This window comes from Ambystoma mexicanum, chromosome 9 (genome assembly GCF_040938575.1).
Source record: "Ambystoma mexicanum isolate Mex_15411 chromosome 9, UKY_AmexF1_1, whole genome shotgun sequence".
Lineage (NCBI taxonomy): Eukaryota > Metazoa > Chordata > Amphibia > Caudata > Ambystomatidae > Ambystoma > Ambystoma mexicanum.
Genome location: NC_090931.1, coordinates 1485690047 through 1485710401, shown reverse-complemented (window position 1 = coordinate 1485710401; position 20355 = coordinate 1485690047). Strand labels below are relative to the sequence as shown.

Sequence of the window (20355 nt, the reverse complement as noted above, 5' to 3'; positions counted from 1 at the left end):
TGTCAAACTAGCCTTGCCATCTAATATGCAGATTCATCGTGTGTTCCACGTGTGTCTCCTAAAACCTGTTCAACCTGGGACCCGTGTAGCAGCGCCACCGAAGCAAATAGTAATCGCAGGAGAGCCAGAATTTGAGGTCAAGGACATACTGGATTCAAAGTATGTCAGATCCAATCAATACTATCTAGTGGACTGGAAAGGGTATGGTCGCAGGACAGGACATGGGAACCTTGCAAGTATATCCATGCACCTCGCTTGCTTAGAAAGTTTCATCAAAAGCATCCAACCAAGCCAGGGCCAGACAGGAGAGCCACCTTGAGAGGGGCCTTGGGGTGGGGGGCGGGGGGAGAGTGCTGTCACGATTCCTGCCCCAGCCCTCTTAGATATCAGGCTGTAGCCAGGCCACGATCACCTTTATGGCCCCTAACGGCCTCTCCATCCTCCCAGAGACCCACTTGGAGTCAGCCCTAGGATTCACTTGGCATTGGACTTGCAATGTATTGTGGACAAGATGGATGCCCCCACATAATCCAGTTCCTTGAACTGAGCATGCAGTCTAGCATTTTGGGTGTGGTTCAACCTTCAGGGATGGAAGGAAGATGAGTGGGCACCACTTAATTAAACGTCCATGTGTTTCAAATCTTTTTAAACAAAACAATACGTTTGTTCCAATATTTTGTATCTAAATATTCAGAAGGGAGCTGGCTGAGACGAATTTGGAGACACCCAAACTCAAAATACATGTGAGGCAGAAGACCAAGTGAAATACAGGGTCACACAGCCGCTCTCCAAAGGACCCGATCCGGGTGTATAAGTAGTTCTAAACTTCTTTGAAAAAATATATATATACTTCGAAGTAAGCAAAAAAATGATTATCTTTTGATTGAAGAAATAACAGCAATATTAAGATTCGGTTGTTTTCAAAATGGTTTTATCCACAAAAATGATATCAAACAAATAAGTCTCATATAATTATGAGAGATCACTAATGCTTTCTTAGTGAGGAAGAAATCGCCACAATCGCTTTTTCAAACAGACCAACACATTGCCAATGCATTTCGGAATTCAATTTCCTTCATCAGGGCAGGTCTACAGATCATGTGTATGGGTATATAAATTCAACAATAATAAAGAAGACAGTTCATCATGGTACACAAACCATCACACAATAGTGTAAAAGAACACATGTTATAATATCAATTACATACCATTCAGTCGAAGTCGCAGAAGAGGGTGCAGTAGTAAGTAAATAGGGTAGGAAATAGAGAAAAGGAGAACAATGAGGGTCTGTACGATATCCATGGAGAACAGTAGCATGAATGCAGAAAGCATTTTACCCGTGTATGTGAACTGGAATACATGGAGTGTGGCGTGGTGCATGTAAAACATGTGAATAACAGCAGTTGCCTGACGTGAGTCAGCGCAGAAATCCAGCCGTCAGAAGATTGGCTGCAACCAAAAAGCATAAGAGTATGAGAGCCGGTAGAGTCAGTGATTAAAAAAAGGAGAGTTGCAACGTTAATTGCGCTTACCATATGTAACGCGGGGGACAGGAGTTCTCCTCTTGCTGTCTCGCGTTCGACTGAGGCTTTCGCATCGAAGCGTTGCCGAGGCAACGCTTCCATTTATTACCACGTGACGCTTCGATGCGAAAGCCTCAGTCGAACGCGAGACAGCAAGAGGAGAACTCCTGTCCCCCGCGTTACATATGGTAAGCGCAATTAACGTTGCAACTCTCTCCTTTTTTAATCACAGACTCTACCGGCTCTCATACTCTTATGCTTTTTGGTTGCAGCCAATCTTCTGACGGCTGGATTTCTGCGCTGACTCACGTCGGGCAACTGCTGTTATTCACATGTTTTACATGCACCACGCCACACTCCATGTATTCCAGTTCACATACCCAGGTAAAATGCTTTCTGCATTCATGCTACTGTTCTCCATGCACATCGTACAGAGCCTCATTGTTCTCCTTTTCTCTATTTTCTACCCTATTTACTTACTACTGCACCCTCTTCTGCGACTTCGACTGAATGGTATGTAATTGATATTATAACATGTGTTCTTTTACACTATTGTGTGATGGTTTGTGTACCATGATGAACTGTCTTCTTTATTATTGTTGAATTTATATACCCATACACATGATCTGTAGACCTGCCCTGATGAAGGAAATTGAATTCCGAAATGCATTGGCAATGTGTTGGTCTGTTTGAAAAAGCGATTGTGGCGATTTCTTCCTCACTAAGAAAGCATTAGTGATCTCTCATAATTATGAGACTTATTTTTTTGATATTTTTGTGGATAAAACCATTTTGAAAACAACCGAATCTTAATATTGCTGTTATTTCTTCAATCAAAAGATAATAATTTTTTTGCTTACTTCGAAGTATGTATATATTTTTTCAAAGAAGTTTTGGACTACTTATACACCCGGATCGGGTCCTTTGGAGAGCGGCTGTGTGACCCTGTATTTCACTTGGTCTTCTGCCTCAACCTTCAGGGATACCTGGGATACCTGAAGGCTATTTAAACCACGCCCCGGCCGAGAAACACGCTTTGCGTTTCTCTGCACCTGCAGCGTGACACTCACCATGCTCGGATCAGTCTCCTGAAGGCCTTCTCCTTTCTTCCGCATCCAGAGCACCTGCAAGAACAAGAACATCATTAGTAATAGACTTACCTCGAAGAGCAGCCAGCTTCCATCCATTGCTCCTCCAGTCCTGCGGGCACCTACGGCGGTGTCATCTCCATCTCGGCACGCCGCATCCTAAGGAAAGACAAACTAACAGAAGAAAAGACATTAGTAAGCATTCTGCATATCTTAGCTTACTTGAAAACTGTAAGAAGAAGCAAACGCTTACCTGAACTTAAACCGCTCGGGGTAACTTCAGCTCCGGAGCTTTCCATTGACCTACAAGGGGAAAAGACATACCAGGTTAGCACGGAAAGCATTAGGAGGTGCCGCAACATCGCGCTTACTCACCGCACCTCATCCTCTCAGCTGGCAGCCACGCTGGGATATTGCGGCACCTGAAAGGGACACAAAGACGAACGTTGGTTATTACAAGGGAGAGCGGGCAGCATCGCTCACAGTTAGTGCTTGGCTCATCTCAGCAGCATGCCTCCATCTCCGATTTCCCCCTCCAACACCTAAGGAAGGAAATACACATTATCGAAGAGACAAGAGTCAATAGAACAGTTCATAAGACTCAATTCTACTTACCGGTCGGGCTGAAGTTTACAGCAACCCCAATCCATCGGGCCCATGCCAGTGAAGCAACTAGGCAGCATCGAGCCCGCATCAGTCGACGCTCTTGCACCGAAGGTAGGACGGAGGCATGCTACTCAAGAAAACAAGACCCAGTCTCCAGTCGCACAGATTCCAGGGAAGGGTTCGAGGTCGTAGGAGGTCCAAACAGGCTGAGTGGCGTCCCCGTGGATACCAGGTAAGCGTTACACAGGCATCACGCTCCTCTCCGGCGCATGTCGACTTCCACAGGGTTCAGCAGGTGTCCATCCTGTGACGGGGTCTTTCCAACTTCAGACCCCCACGCTCTCTGCCTACGTTGCTTTGGCTCAGATCACAGTTGGCACGCGTGTACAGCGTGCAATGTACTGTCCTCAAGGTCTCTGAAGAACAGACTAGCCAGGTGGAGGGAGCTCTTCCAGAAATCACCTCCAGAGCACTTGAGAGACGTTGTCTACCATCGATCTAGGCCCAAGGTAGGGCCTCTATTCTCTGTAGCACCCCGCAAGGGAGACTCCTTCCCAGGGACTCGCCTGCGTGGGAGGGACCACGCAGGTTCCTGTACCAGCATGCGCACCGAGGCTATCTCAGCTACTGGCCTCGAGACGGAGGGATCCACGGATCCTCCCAGTGAAAGTGTTGAGGGACCGGATGGTTCTTGTACCGGGTTCTCACCTGAGGGGCCACGCCCTAATACCGGCAATATGGCCGAGGGAGCGCCTAAACGCAGCTCTACTGACCCATGGGCCGAGGGCGTAACGCCTACCGGGCCTCGGCCCGAGGAGCAGCGTAGGCCTCATGATCCACACCCAAGTGTCCTGGACGAGGCTGGGCCCAGTGAGCCTAGCAACACGTCTCAGGCACGCGGAAAGTAGCTCGACAAGATGGCTGCCCTGCCGGATTTCAGCACCCGTCCAACGCTGCACCAGATAAAGGATTTCAGCGAAGAGCAAGTGTCAAGGTGGGACTGGCATCATCCAGGTACGTGGCCTACGGCCTATCCTTCATTTACGCAGGGTAGGTTCCTCGGGTTCATGAAATCTCCTCGGATGGGGGGATCCTCAGGAACACTATCAGGGAAGTCCTCACGACTATGCTAGTGGCACCACAAATGCCACCACTGTTGCCTCTGGCCCCGGCGTAGCCCCCCAGCCTGTTGCACAGGCGGTTCCGCACCAGCCTCCACTGCAGCCTCTGGCTCCGGTCCTCGTACCTCAGGCTACGGTCCACGTGCCTCAGCCTCCGGCTCCCAACACTCCTCCACCGGTACAGGATCCTCCGGGCCCTCAGGTGGACACAGACGAGGCGGAGGACCCCAACACACCCTCATCAACCAAGGCCTTCCATGAACGTCTTGCTGGACTGGCAGAGTAATTGGGCCTTCCTCAACCCCAGGTCGAGCAACCAGCAGAGGGGGTCCTTGCAGAAGTCCTCACACGACGCACCTCTGCTAAAACGGGAATCCCTATGCAGACAGATGTAGTCGCCTTGGCCAAGAAGGGGTTGGCTCAAGCCCCACTTGGTCCAGCCGGTCAATTGACGCCTGGGCAACAAGTATAGGCAGATGGAGGGGGGTACACTCTTGCTATCTGCCCATCCTCAGCCACACTCCTCGATGATCGCCGTGGCATCACTATTCTCCAAACTGCAGTCCTCGGCTTCCTCGTCGACGGCGCTGCTAGGCAAGGAGGAGAAGATCTTGGAGGCGTACGGGAAGAAGCTGTATTCCAATGCATTCTTACACCTTCGTCAAGCCAATGCTGATGCCATGCTGGCAGCTGCCAACCAGAGGCTTTGGCGCGAAATCGCCAACTTCCTCCCGGAACTTCCGGTGCAGAGCCAATTACGTTTCAAGACGGGATTAGCAGAAGCCAAGATGGTTGCCCAAGACATCATGGAATCCACCGTGGCCCACATTGATACCTCTGGCTGGGCCATTTTCATCGCCACGGACCTGAGAAGAACAGCCTGGCTCTGTGCTACTAAATTCAACCCGGACTTCCAGGAACTTATACTAGATCTAACGTTTGAAGGAGGGGACCTCTTCCACTCCACCACAGACGAGGAGCTGGACAAGAAGAAAAACTGCTCACAAACGGCTAAGTCTTTATCCATCCTCACAAAGACTACGGCCAAATCGTACACCAGTCACAGCAGCGCTCCGACAAGGGATGCACATATGGAGGGTTCCGCGGCTTCCAAGAACCGAGGTCCAGGCATCCTGACCGTTCGCCGACTCAGCATCGGCACAAGCAACAAAAAGGGGGCGGGGTAAGGGCTTTTTCTAGTCCCCCTCCCCCGCAACAGCCTCAGAGAAAAAAAAAGACATAACACGCCCCTCCGGGTCCACATGTCTCCGGTGGTGGGCAGGCTTACTCTCCATGCACGTTTCTGGCACAAAAGGTTCGCGTAGCCCTGGATCCTCTCCATAGTATCCACAGGGTACCGCCTACCCATCCCTGCCTCGCCTCCCCTCCACTGCATCAAGTTGGGACAGCAACTCTGCTGGCAGAGATTCGGTCGCACGTACAGAGTCAGGCAGTGGAAGACGTCCCAGCCTCCCAGTGAGGCTTGGGCTTTTATTCCAGGATTTTTGCCATTCAGAAAAAGAACCAGGCTGGTCTGAGAGTTGTGCTGGACCTTTCCACCCTCAACATCTCCTTACCTCTACAAAAATTCAAGATGGTTACGCCAGCTTTTATTGCGGAGACACTGTGCAAGGGAGACTGGATGTGCTCCCTGGATCTGAAGGACGCGTATCTACACGTCCCGATTTTGGCAGCCCCATCATTCTTTCCTCCGGTTCAGGATGATGGCTACCATTTCCAATACAAGGTCCTTCCTTTTGGCCTCCACTCGGCCCCCAGGGTTTTTTTTTACCAGGCTCATCAATACGGTGGCTGCCCTCATCAGGGCTCAGAGCCTCCACATCAACCCATACCTCGACGACTGGCTCGACAGGGCTACATCTCCGGAAGCGGTTCACCACTCTTCCCAGGCTCTTATGAACACACTGCACGACCTGGGCTTTTTGCTCAATCTCAAGAAGTCGCAGCTGCAGCCCACGCAGACTCTGGCCTTCTTGGGCCTCATCTGGGACACGTGCTCCGAGTAGGTGTTTCCATCTAAGGACAAGAGGGCCACTATTCACTTCCTCAGCAGAGAGATGCCCTCGGCCTGGTGGTACCCACATTGCCTTTGGCAGCGGCTCTGCCAGCTGTCCCCCACATGAGACTCAGGATGAGGATACAGCTTCACTTCATGGCATCATGGACCCAGGAGTGGGGCTCTCAATCCGAGATTATCAACGTTCCTTTTCTCTCCATCCGGACCTCACATGGTGGTCCGGGGACTGCAACCTATGCATGGGCAAGCCCTTCCTGCAACCTATGGATGGGCAAGCCCTTCCGGCCTCCTACCCCGCAGGTCACCATCACCACACTCCTCACTAGAGGGCTGGGGAGCCACCCTGGATGATCTCTCGGTCCACGGCACCTGGACCCGACAGGAGCTGGAGTACCACATCAATTTGCTGTAGCTGAACACCATCTGGCTAGTGCTCAGAGCATTCCTTCCACTTCTCAAGGGCAAGGTTGTCCTCATCCAGACAGACAACTCGGACCAGCATGTTCTATATCAACAAGCAGGGAGGCACCAGATCCCTTCCACTGTGCATACTGGCAATCAGCATGTGGGAATGGGCCCTGGAAAACCCCACCTACCACGCGGCAGTCCACCTTCCAGGGAATCCAACCTGGAGGCGGACAGGCTCAGCAGGTTGGGAGCGGACAACTACTAGTGGCAGCCAAACAACCTTGTTACTCAGATCTTCAACAGATGGGGTCTTCCCCAGGTGGATCTCTTTGCCACCTGGCACAACAAGAAGTGCCCTCAGTTCGCCTCCTGGCAGGGATGCATTTCGGATTCAGTGGAACGGCATGACAGCGTACGCCTTCCCGTCCACTCTGCTGATTCAGAGTGATCTGCAAGATCAAGGAGTCTAGCCGGCTCAACATCATTCTAATGGCTCCATGGTGGCCGTCCAGGCCATGGTTCTCGGAGCTGCTCAGCCTCTCGGAGATGCCTCTGATTCACCTTCCGACGGGCCCAGCACATCTGCTGGCGCAGCAGGGGGACAGGGTCAACCACCCCGCGCCACAGAAACTAGCCCTCAGTGTGGTTCCTGAGCAGGTAATGCTGAGGCACCTCAGCCTCTCCCAGGCAAATCTGGACATCATACAGGGCGCAAGGAGCAAGGCTACCAGGGCCCAGTATAAGAGTAAATGGACTAGGGTCTGCCACTGGGCAGACTCCAAGGAAATCGACCCCCTTCCATGTAGTTTGGACGACGTGCTCTACTTCTCGGTGCACCTCGTCCACTCAGGCGTGCAGGTGGACACCTGCCGCACTTAACTCGCAGCCATCGTGGCTTACAGGAACTCGGAGGAGGGAGTATTCTTCTCCTCCAGTCCGATTGTCAAGAAATATTTGACAGGGCTCACAAGGCTCTACCCGCCCATCAAGAGGCCACACCCCGTGTGAGACCTAAACACAATCTTGGGCACTCTGGCGCACCAACCATTTGAGCCAATGGCGTCCGCGGACATCAGGCTGGTCACCATTAAGACGGCCTTACTAGTCGGCCTCGGCTCAGAGTCAGCGAGATCCAGGCGCTGGTCTCCTCAGAACCATATACTATCTTTCAAAAGGACAATGTAGTCCTGCGGATACACACAGCATTTCTGCCTGTGGTGCCGCCTGCTTTCCACTTGAACGAGGAAATAGAGCTTCCTATGTTTTTCGCCGACCCTAAGGACGAGACAGAGTTCTGTACTGCCTGAATGTCAGGCGTGCCCTGAAATTCTACCTTGATGCGACCAAGGGCTTCCGCAAGTCAGGCGTCCTGTTCGTTACTTTCGGAGGTGCAAGACCAGGCTATCAAGCCTCTAAGGCCTCCATATCCTGCTGGATGGTCTCGGCCATCAAAGAAGCATACTAGGCCCAGCACAAGCCACTTCCGGCTAACATGCATGCCCATGCAGTTCAAGGCAACGGCCATTGCTTTTCAGCGCTATGTCCCTTAGCAAGTCATAAGTAGGGTGGCCACTTGGGCCACTCCCTTGGCTTTCGGCAAGCATTACTGTTTGGATGCCGGCTCCAGATCTGATGCGGCTTTTGGACAGGCGGTTCTCCAGAACCTATTTGCTTAAGGAGGGTCTTCTCTCCACCCTGGGGCTACATTCAGTTGTAATCGGCCATGCAGTATGGAGGAAAGGGGACGGGACGCAAGAGTAATTAGAAGTTACTCACCATAGTGATTAACGTACACTTAGTCCATAGTCCCCTTTCCTCCATGCGTCCCACCATCCTCCCCCCTAATAATACTGGTGTAATTAGGCAAGGTTAAATCTGTTGTCGACACATCAGTGGGGACTGAGGTGTGGCGCCGGAGGGCGGAGTAAGGGCAGCGCATGCTCCCAGGGCCGCACTGCCGCACACCTCCAAATTTAAAGGGGAAGAAGGTTTTTGAGGTGAAAAAGGTTCCGTCTCCCGTCCCTTGCAAGGGACAGCTATGCAGTATGGAGGAAAGGGGACTATGGATTAAGAGTATGTTAGTCACTACGGTGAGTAACTTATAATTAATTAGGGAAGCAAGAAAACCTAACACCTGACATTGCTACGCCAGCAAATGGAAGCGCTTCGTCATCTGGTTGAATTCCAAGAGCATCAACCCCATTGACTGCTCACCTACCCATATTGTGTTGTACCTGACTCACCTACTAAACTCAGGCCTGGTTTTTAATTCCCTGAAGGTTCACTTAGCTGCACTCTCAGCCTACACTACGTCCCAACAAAGGGTGTTGTGGTGGAAGATACCAGTTACTAAGGCATTCATGGAAGGGGTTAAAAGGATTCATTTCTAACCTGGCTCCCGGATGGGACATGAACGTGGTATTAGCTAGACTTATGGGGTCTCCTTTTGAGTTGTGTATTACCTGGAAAGAACTATACCACTAAGAAAGACAAACAAGTTTTTTGTTTCCGTGGCAGCTGGTAGAGAAGGGACTCCTGTCTCTAAATCAGTCATTTCAAGGTGGATTGTCAATTGCATCACACTCTGCTATACTCTTGCTAAGAGAGAACTGCCCTTCAAGCCTAGAGCACACGCTACTCGGGGCACTGGGGATTCCATAGCATTCATTGCAAATGTTCCCCTAGAGTCCATATGCAAAGCGGCAACTTGGAGTTCTGTACACACCTTTACAAAACACGATTGCCTAGACACTCATTCTAGGTCTGATTCTCAGGTGGGACAAGCGGTACTAAGACATCTTTTCTCTACTGTTCCTTCTCACCTCCCTCATCCTACTCCGGGTACTGCTCGCTAGTCTATGAACAGCATGTGATTCTAAGCAGATTAACAAGCATCAGAAGACATGCATTACTTGCCGTAATAGCATTTCTGATGATTGTATCTGCTTAGATTCACATGCGCCCACCCTTCCTCCCCGCTCGGATCGAAGTAACATTGACATCTTGCTACTATTCTCTCTTTTCTGTACTCAAGCTAGTCATAAGGCTCCCTCACGGCAGAAAAAAAATACAAAGGGAGGGACCTCAACGCGTGAGGGATTTTGGGTACACTACACGTCACGTTAGGGATAATGTTACAGGCACGTCCATGTCGACGTCTACTTTTGATCCTCCAAAGACAAGATGCAATACTCCCCAGTTACCACTAGATGTCGGGCTATTTGCACAGCATGTGAATCTAAGCAGATACAATCATCAGAAATGCTATTACGGGAAGTAATGCATGTCATCTACAGCTTTGTCACAATAAGAATAGCATGGTGTGAAACAACTGTTTCCTGAAGATTATCACAACAGAAGTGTGACATTTGGTGTAAAACAATTGGCCGGGGAAGAAATGCATCCTGCCCCAGCTTCCTGGCAAGCGACTAATATTTTATATTTGGAAAGGCTCTTCAGGAATCCAGGAGGTAGTTCTCTAAACAGACAGCAGGCATTGGCACTGCGTTCCGAAATACCTCCAATTAGACAGATTTCCATGCATGATATCGCACAGGTGGAATTTATCTTTGCGAACTCTGTAGACATTGTGAAGATATATTTTTACTCCTGTTGGGCAAGATTGTATGCAGTACCCTTTGGGTGCACTACAACAACCCTGACCTCCTGGCAATAGAAACTCAACCTTTGATATAAGCTTGTACTACACAGGTTGGTAGCGTTTGAGCAGCCAGGCTTATCTCAAGAGGGGTCAATGTGAGCTGTAGGGGAGTTGCACAGAGATTTCACAGTGACAAGTATTCAAATAAACTCTTACACACAAGGTTTCTTGAATAAACAATTATTAATTTATTTATCAGTCAGAATAAGCCTTCTTCAGAAGGGAGCAATATCAAAGCAACACACAAATACCCTCCACAACTACACACTCTTAATATCTCTAAATCAGTAAGTACCCTTTTGGGATGGCCCACAGACACAACCTTCAGCCTCGGGTAACTTCAGTAGATAGGGTGCTGGGGACATTAATATATCACTGTTGCATTTAGAATCAATTCAGAGGTAGTGGAAAAGGTTATTAGATCATACAAGAGACCACAGACATTCTTAAGCAGGCAAATACATTTAGAAACCCCAATAAGAGTCATTCAGGGAAACAGGCTAGGCCAAAGTCCATGGGCAAAAGTCTATAATGAGCTGAAGCACTTCTTTGTAGGTAAGTAGAAAAGTCTTTGCACAATGTTTTAGAAGTCTTTGAAGAAAAGAAGAATCAACGTAGGGCCACAAGCTGTTAGACTTGTGAGTAGTAGAAGATGCAAGCAACTCTACAGCAAGAGGGAAGTTCTCTCAGACTTTACAGTACCTTTGTATTGAAGATAAAGTGCAGCAGATGACTCCTGTTCCTGAGCAGCTTCTTCAGATTTCACTGTTCCCGGGCATCAGTCGTGAGGACAAGAGGGAGAACTTACCTTGCAATGGGACGGTCAGTGACAGCAACCGGCAATCTTCAAATCAGTGGCTCTTCGCGGTTTCAGCTCCTCGTGTCTATAGCAAATAGCACCACCGCGGTTTTCGGCTACCACTTTGGACTTTCCTCGCATCTGGGGTCCAGCACTCTGTTGAGGTGGCTCAGGCTTGGTCAGTCCTGCTTCCTGGGAGTCCGGAGGATCTTCCAGCAGCTCGGGTCTGATTTAAGTGATGCACTCCAATTTGGTGTTCCTCTCCCAGGCACTTCGGTTCCTGCAGCAGCTAGGAAGTACAGCCAGCTCTGAGAGGATGTCCAGACGAGTTCACTTTGGAGTTGATTGGTCCCACCAACTCAAGGGGAGAAGTCATCCTTGCAGGGCTTCTCTAGTCGAGGCAAATTCATAGCTTCAGCACAGCAGCAGGGCTTCGCCGGGCAAACCAGCGGTCCAGGAGTTGCAGCAGGAGTCTCTTGCAAGTTCTTCTTCGGATTCTTTCGTCCAGTGGTCGACTCTGCCTTCCAAGCCAAAAAGCCCTGCCTTTTATGCAGGTTTCTCCCATTCATTCCAGCCTAGCTGTCAGTCAAACAGCAGGGTGGTTGTCCTTGCCGGACAGCCAGCCAATCACCTTTTGGGTGCATTCCTGGAACCAAGGGGATTAAGCACAGGGAGTTTTGGGCACCTCCCTCACTTCCTGCCCCTGCCAGACACTCTGGAGCCAGAGGCGGGCTTCACTCGTGAATCCTGCCAAAGACAAAACAGTGGGACCAAGCCTGGTTTGGCGCGCAGAGTGAATCTCAAGAAGGAACTTTCCACAAAGAAACGTCAAAAAAAATGACCGGGGCCATTTTGACAAAAATTGCACTCTTTGGTGCTTGACTGCAGCTGCGAACGATGCCCGCAATAATAACACACCACAGTACTTAATCCACTGCCACCAACCATTAATTGTAGAAAGGGTAACATGAAAATGTTACATGAGAAATTAGACAAAGGGGATGCTAACTAACTCCGCCAGCACCATATTGTAAGATAGTCTGTGATGGGTCTAGAAAGTTACAAAATGTAAGTAAAGTCCATTTCACTTCACTGCTCTTGGAAACAGTAGTTTATCCAATAGAAGGTATTTAAACCTTGGGAAATCTGGAAGACTTTCCTGTTCCACTGCACTGAAGGTGCTGTGTGCCGCGATGTAAAAAGATGATGCCTATGGAGTTTGTCAGACTCCAAACCCAAAAGAAACATAGAGTTCAAATCACGTAAAATACATGAGTGAGAGAAAAGAGGGTCTCAGTCTCTCCAGGTAAAAAATGAAATGTCCTAAAGTCCTGCAAAAGTGCTGGGGGTCTCTAAGGTAGAGCGGAATTAGCACATTTCTGAGAATTTTCCCTAACACAAACCATTTCTAGGAGTATTTCCAAAGGCGGAGGAGGCACCATCCAATCCATCCAAAGGAGTAGTACATGCTTGTCAAGCTCAACTCCCTTCTCAAGCCGATCGAACAGAGCAACCTTAAGGAAAGTGATGGTATCATATCTGTATCTCATTCTACACGCACAGCTCAATGTCCATCAACTTCAACAGTGGCTCTCAAGGCAACGGTCTCAAACATCAGTTCAATGGGACGACTTGGCTTCACATGTGTTTCAAAAAGCAATACAGTGGTGGAGGCATGCAAGCATGCTAAGGGGAAAGCCCCTCGTCAGCACACCTGTTCAAATGGACATTACAACAGATGCATTGCATACATGCTGCCGAGGGCACAATACTGCCCTAGGGATATGATCAGCACATACATGTGCTGGTTGCAGGTAGTCAAGTTGGTACTCGGCACTTTGCACAAGTATCCTCCTAAACAAAGATGACACAACATATTTTACACAAACAAGGCGGCGCACATTGAGACCCTGTCTCCTCGCACAGCAGCTATGGTGCGGGTGCATGTGCAGACATTCACTTCCAAGCACAACACATGCCAGGAACGCGCAATTGTCTTTCAGACTTTCTAAGCACAGTTTTATTTGGGAACTCAACCTAGACCTACTCGCACAATTTCCACACATGGCGGTCATCAAGAGGGTCCCCCTATCCATAACAAAAGTGAACATCAAATGCAAAATGCATTGACTTTGCCTTCAGATACCCACAAGATGGGTCACTCGGTAAAGCACTAGGGCAGAAATGGTCAGCAATATATGCTTCCTCTTCCCCCTCAAATCCCCCCCGGCTGACTCCTTGTTTTGCAAAATAGCACCCCTCCTCAATGCACCGATGTGGACATGCCAAGTGTGGTACCACCACCACCACCGTCTGTGCAACTCTCTATGCCCACCAATCAAGTTGCGTCCAATACACACCACCACCACCAGATAACTCATCCAAATCCACCAGATATGAACTTGGCAGCCTGGCTCCGGTGGTCATAGATTTGAGCACTTGGGTCTGTCTCTGCGCTGTATGGAAATCCTTTGCTAAGCTAGGAAACCAAACCCAAGAGACTGTTACTGCGAAAGAAAACTAATCAATCCAATTGATTTCTCACTGGCAGACATTGGTACTTGCCGCCTTTATCAACTTGACTCGGGTTTGGTATACAATTCCCGCAAGGTACACTTGGCAGCAGTCTACACCATCCACCCAACAAGAGGTGTCATGGTGGATGGTGCCAGTCAGTGTTTATGGAAGGGGTAAAGTGCATGTATCGGCCTGTTGATTGACCCCCTCCTGAGTGGGATTTATGTACTGTGCTTCATAAGCTTATGCCCACCCAACCCCCACCTTTTGCCTTTGCATGAAGCCTCTCTCAAAGATATTACACACTGTCACATTCCTCATCTCCATAACTTCCATCAGAAGAGTAAGCGAACTGCAGGCTCTTTCAGTGGACAAGCCCTTCATTTCCAGCCATAAGCATAAGGTTGTGTTTAGAACACACACTCTCTGCTCACCTAAATACATTTCACAATTTCATGTCAAGAAGTCCATCGAGTTACCTGTGTTTTTCCCTTAACCTCAAAACACAGAAAAACCCTCTAAACCCCGAGACATTAGTGCAGCAGTAGTAATGTTCTTCCTAAACAGAACCAAAGCACTGCACTGGAGAAGATAGATCTTTGTTTACTTTGCAACAAGCGGGTAAAGAGTTTGTCACTAAATCCTCCATTGTTAGATGGATAGTTTTCTGCCTACAAGTGTTCTAAATTAGCACACAAGAGACTTCCCTTCAAACCCAAAGCAGACTCTACTTGAAGTACTGGAGCAGCACTTGCATCCATTGCAAATATCGCCCTCAATGTTTTTTGCAATGCAGCTACATTCAGCTCAGTCGACGCGTTCGCTTTACTTCATCTCTGCTGCCCCCACCTTCAGGTACTGCAAGCTAGTCTAAGCGAAGCATGGGAAACACAGCAGACTAGGAAGACGAGCATTACTTACTAGTAGTAGTTTTTCTGTGGCTTGCATCCTAGTCACATGTGCCCACCAAACCTCCCCAAGCTGCATCAGAGAATCCTGTATACCTACACCAACCAGCATCTCGTGCCTGAAAAATAATCAATCTGGAACTGTTGACTGCTTAATTATTAATACATGTAGGATAGGGTTAGCTTTACCGGAACGCCCTTGGCGATACCATTTCGATTTTGAAAGAAAACCTGTAATAATGTGCAACAACCACTAGATGGCGGCCTCCACAATAAAAGCATGTGACTCTAAGCAGATAACCGCCACAGAAAGACAATTGATAGCATTGCTTGCCTTATATACATATAGAAGTATGCACCACACCACAGTCCATTCATTCTCTGCACCAAACTCCCATTCATATTGCAAAATGCAGAGCATAAAATGGAGCTCCTACATTCACAGAAACTGCACATTAATACAACCTAGGACAGGAGCGGGTCTGGGAATTGTTTTTAGGAAGAAACCATGGGTAAGGCTATTAGAAGTGAATGGGGAGATAGCGAGGGCTGGGAAAAGCATGCAAGTGTGTGGATGATGTCTGGAAAGGGGCGCATGCCCGGTACATTGGTCACTCACTGATTTTGCAAATAAATTATTAAGCGCCTGCATTTCCAAAAGCTAATGGGATATAGTTACTGTCAGTGCTGGTGATGTTCTGCCATGGAACATTAAAGTACATTTGCATTTAGCATGAAATCCTATTCCTTCAGAGACAGCTTGGCGACTGTACTATCCTGCCAAGATTTCTCTGAAGTTCTATTAAATCGACTGTTCGAAGACAGAGATGATCACTGCGCAATAGTCTCACACCCGCAATGTCTAATCAAAATCCTGCTTTTGGCGTGTCTCCCTTCCATACAGCATTGGAGCCTCCTACAGGTCCAGGTGTGGTCACATTGCAATACAGCGAGTAAATAATGTGTTTGAATGTGTCACTGTTTCAGAAGAAGTTGCACAATCCTCGACTGTTGAGTGCCCGGCCTGTGCCAGTGACCACGTCATCATACTGCCCTTGAACTGTGAACGAGCAGAGAAGCGATCGAGCACCCCACTGTCCTCGGCTCTTTTATCAAGCGATAATCTCATCAAAGAAACAGCCGTCTCCTTGATGGTAAGCTCTGCTCCCTTCTAGCCACCTCTCATCTCATGTTCTCCTACATGCCTTTATCCTCTAGCTTCCGGTGTCCTCTAGCGTCTCTGTGCCTTGGTCATCACAGGTGCTTGCTGATTAATGTGTGTGGGTACTTGGTCAACAAAGACTCTTCACAAGCCAGGATTTGTAATCTCAATTTTATTTCAGCTTTTCTGAAGATTGAACATCTAGACTCCTCCTTTAGCTGTTTCGTCCATATGACCATGAAAAAGGAACATGCTTGTTTGCGAGTGAATGAGTGTCATTTGCATCAAAGAGAAATAGGGTATTTTAGACACTAATGCACCTGGTTGGGTCTAATGTATCAAGTTTCTAAGGTTCCATGCGTTAATATCCCCACATAAATATCGCAATACAAAAATATCGCCATATTTTAGCGTTGATATTGAGCCATGGACCCTGCCGGGGACACCCCAGCAACCGCCGCTCCCACAAATGATCCCCCCCCCCCAAAAAATATCGCATATGGCGAGACAAACGACCATATTTTTGGTGGGGATAATATGTAGGGATACCGATTCTATTACATAAGAATTGGTTATTCAAGTTTATTAGGCATTGGTATAGGCAGTGTTTGGCATGAAGGGAAAAGCCCACCCTCGTGCCCCACCCTCCCATTCTGGCCACAGAACAACTGTGTCCAGACCTGTTCCTAACATATTATGAAGGGTGCATATTTGTTTTCTTGATGCAGGGAAAAAAGTGTTGCAAGTTCCACGGAACTGCAAAAGTTATACATTTTATAAATAACAATTAACTACATACCTGTTTGAAACAATTAATACAAGTATGTGACTTTATTGCACAGACCATTCTATGGTGTCTACGTCTTGATAGTAGCCCAATCATGTTCAGCCAGCTCAAGTTAGATGGCCGTAAAGATGGCTCAGCAGGTTAAATGCTTGTTGCTGTGATCGGTTTTTGATCTGCAGGTCGCAGGTTCAAATCCCAGCAAGGTCAACTCAGCCTTTCATCCTTCCCGGGTCGTACCAATTTCGATTTGGTAATAATATTAATGTATGTAAATATGTCCTATGTAAAGCACTTTAGATTAAAGCACTATATTAAAAAATAAAATTACATTAAAGTAAAGTCAGGACTTCCCACAAGGTCCAGGATCTTTTTTTTTTCTTGCTCTTTGGAGCACCTTTCTGAGTCAGAAACCGTTCCAAGCAAACAAAGGCTACTTCCTGGGCTCAGGACTGAGACCATGAAGAGTGTGTACATAGATTGCCACCTCCTGCCCAGTCCCGGAGGAAGACCTCTGAAAGGACAATGACGTACAAAGACCAGGCTGTTGTGCCCAAAGGCTTCCATGCTGTATAAAATAAACAGCCACAGGAGTGCACCCAAAAAGGTGAAAGATTAAAGGTGCTGCCTCCACCAGCCCGTCTGAGCTTCACTTAGCATTGGGAAAATAGCTTGCTCCAGATACATACCTGCACTCCTCTCATTAGGGGAGTTAGGAGTGCTACAATAGCCTTACATGGGGACATGGCCCCCCTAAACTGGGTGCCTTAAGGACTGAGAGTGACCCCAAAAGTACATTTTATGCCAGGAAGTGAAGCTTAAAAAGGCCTTGCTATCAGAAATCAGATCTATATATATGCAGTGCGGTGGGATGAAATGGGGGGTGAAGGCGGCATTGGAGTCGACGGGGAAAGCTAGAAAAACAATATTTCCTAACTGTCTGCTAGGCCCAGAATTGGTCAGGATGTGTTACTTCAACCTCTTCATGTGCTTTCCTTGGCCCTGGCCTTCCTTGTTTAATTGCAAAGATGGACTTTCTGGCTGATGCAGTCTTGCCATTATTTATTGAGTTCTAGGAGTGTAATGGGTGCCCTTGGTGTAGGAGGGAGAATTATTTTATGCACCAAGATGAAAGTGGTGCAGGAAGAAGCGGACTGAAAGGAACCGCGGGCAGTGGGCTGGGTCTGGACATTAGACATGCTAGCGAAGTACATGAAAGATCATCTCAAACCCCATATTAAGGGTGAAATGAGACATGTTCTCGATAGTCTTACCAAAAATAGCAAAGTGGTGTATTTGCTAGCAGCAAGAACTCTGGACTTCGATGGCTACGATCAAATGGCAGAACTAATGACATATTATTGGTTGCCAGGTTTCAGGGCAGAAGCCTATTCCTGCCACTGGGTGTCAATATCACAATGAAGTGTTGGCTAGTGAAGAGATTCCTCAGCTGGAGCATATGGAGGGATATCGGCTAACATTTGCTCTTACAAGATGCTCTGTGTTCATCAAGTTGGGTACCCTGAGCTCTGACTCAGAAAGAACTGGAGCAATGGTGAAGTCACTGCATAATGCTAAAAGCAGCCTGGGATGAGCGCGCCATTGAGGAATTTTATTAGAAGTATTGTCATGTTGTTAGTTCCCCCTTGTTGCCGTTCATGGCTGTTAGGACAGTTTTTCTAATGTCCAACTAAGGGCTTCATAAAAACCATACATCTGAGAGGGTACATAAGCTCCACTCTTGGTATAATGCTATACCACCTGACAATGTGGTAGCATGGACAGGGCAGCCAGGCTTATTTTATATGAGAGAGGTGGCTGTAGCTTGGTACAAAGAAATGGTAGCATACATATGGTCCAAAGAAACATTGAAACCCTATGTATTATACAAATAAAGGTTTATTTAAATACAGGCCTCAGCTACTCAATGATAAGTATGAACAATCAATAACTATTTTAGAATGCACTAAGCAAATCAGAGAAAGCCGAACCCAATTACACTTTGAGAGATGCAATGTATTTCAAGGTAAGTAATTGGCCTTTTGGTACATAACTATCCGCTATCTAATGCTAGTTAGATCCAGTATACTTTTAAGACGTGTATAATACAGTTTAAAGGTAAGTAAGAACTTTCTGAAACTATTTTTGAATAGCATGTGAGGAAGGCATGGTGTCGACAGTAGACAAAGACACGGGTGATGCAAGTTTCAAAATCCTTTATTTTGGTAGTGCAAATGGTTGGGAGAATTCCTAACTGGCCCTAAAGCTATAATAGGACTAGTCTCGACCATTAAACAAAGAAAAACAAGTCCTAGTCAGTCTAGTCAAAATAAAAAGGCCTATACTAAAAATAAAAACTAATCTTGCCCTCACCCTCAAATGACAAATGTGAAAAGGGGACATGAAAAAGAAAATCGTGTCTCAAACGAAATGTCAGAACAGCCTTGGTTGATAAGCATCAAATCCCTTCCCCACGTTCAAAGCATGGGGTTTCAAGGGTTCTGGGGCTAGTGGGTGGGTGGCACAGTTCTGCAAATATGCCACACTTTGACTTACTGGCACAATTCAACAGTTCAGGCTTGGCCTTCAAGCTTTTCACAGTTCAAGTTCTTTAGGCTTGCTCCACCTTACAACAAATGTACAGTTCAAATCTTATGTTTTACTTTATCCCAATTCAACACAGGCTTCCCTCCATCAGGCCGGTCTTTATTTTCACAAACTTCCGATTCCACTTTTGTGGATTTCCCTCGGCTGGGCTCAAACCCTCTTTTATCTTTAACCATTTTAACTTTCACAGTTCATTTCATTTTGGGTTTCCCTCCATCGGGTTTGAATCTGTAATTTCACTTTGTGGGGTTCCCTTCCCCAAGCTTCATTTCACACAACTTGTATCTCACTTTACTTCTAACTGTGAAGACTTTTGAAACTGTAAGGATTTTACATAGATCTCTGCATGACCCCTTCGACCTTCATTCTTTCAAACAATTTTAACAATCTTCATGAACTCTCTACACCAATGGTTCTTGGTAAATGTTGTTTCTTTGTATCGCAGTTCTCCAGCATGGGGTCTGGCATGGATTCACATGCTCATGAATATTCCCCGTCGTCAGGCTGGGAATCCTCGGGAAAGAAAAAATCAGTTTGTTTAACTTCTGAACTGTCTTTCTCCTAACAACCAATCACTGGTCTCTGGGTCATACTGCCCCCAGCCAATGACTGCCTTTTACCGCACGTTCAAGTGGTGGGAGCCCTAGTGATTAGCTCTCTGGCTTTTTACTGCGTTTTCCACTTTTTCTAAGAGTGCCTCAAGCTCCATCGATCTACCATCCGATTAACAGGGACCCATTTTTGGATTTCTTCAGCATCCCTCAAGGGCGTATTTCATAGTTTACTTCTTGGAGGATTCCAGAAGCTACTTCAAGGCCTACACCACACGTGGACATGGCGGAGAAGGACTCCACACCTCTGTTCAAGGTTTGGCCAGGCTGCGGCTTGTGGAACATCTTTTAGGACGACGGGCACCCCCTGTGCCTCTGCTACCTGCACTCGGACCAGACGCATGTGAGGATGAACGTGCGTTTTGCCAGGATATGGTTCCCCGAACGATGAACGATCGGTGCAGGTGACTCAACGAGTGGCTGTAGGCCAAGGCCCCTGCTCTGGGTCAGTCCTGGCAGCACGCCTCCCCGAGCGGCCAGAAGAAAGGTGAGCGGTCTTCTAAGACCTTTGAGGGAGCTCCT

The 20355-nt window shown here is 47.7% G+C and overlaps 1 protein-coding gene across 5 annotated transcripts in view; it reads left to right on the top strand.

Moving 5' to 3' along the window:
• Positions 1-20355, top strand: part of STK11IP (serine/threonine kinase 11 interacting protein) — a 771273-nt gene that overhangs the window by 505006 nt on the left and 245912 nt on the right. For 4 of the 5 annotated variants that reach the window (XM_069616950.1, XM_069616952.1, XM_069616953.1 and 1 more), the window contains exon 18: positions 15657-15823. In XM_069616950.1, the coding sequence (XP_069473051.1) occupies positions 15657-15823 (167 nt within the window). The remainder of the gene's footprint in view (positions 1-15656; positions 15824-20355) is intronic. The other variant, XM_069616954.1, reaches the window with a different exon arrangement.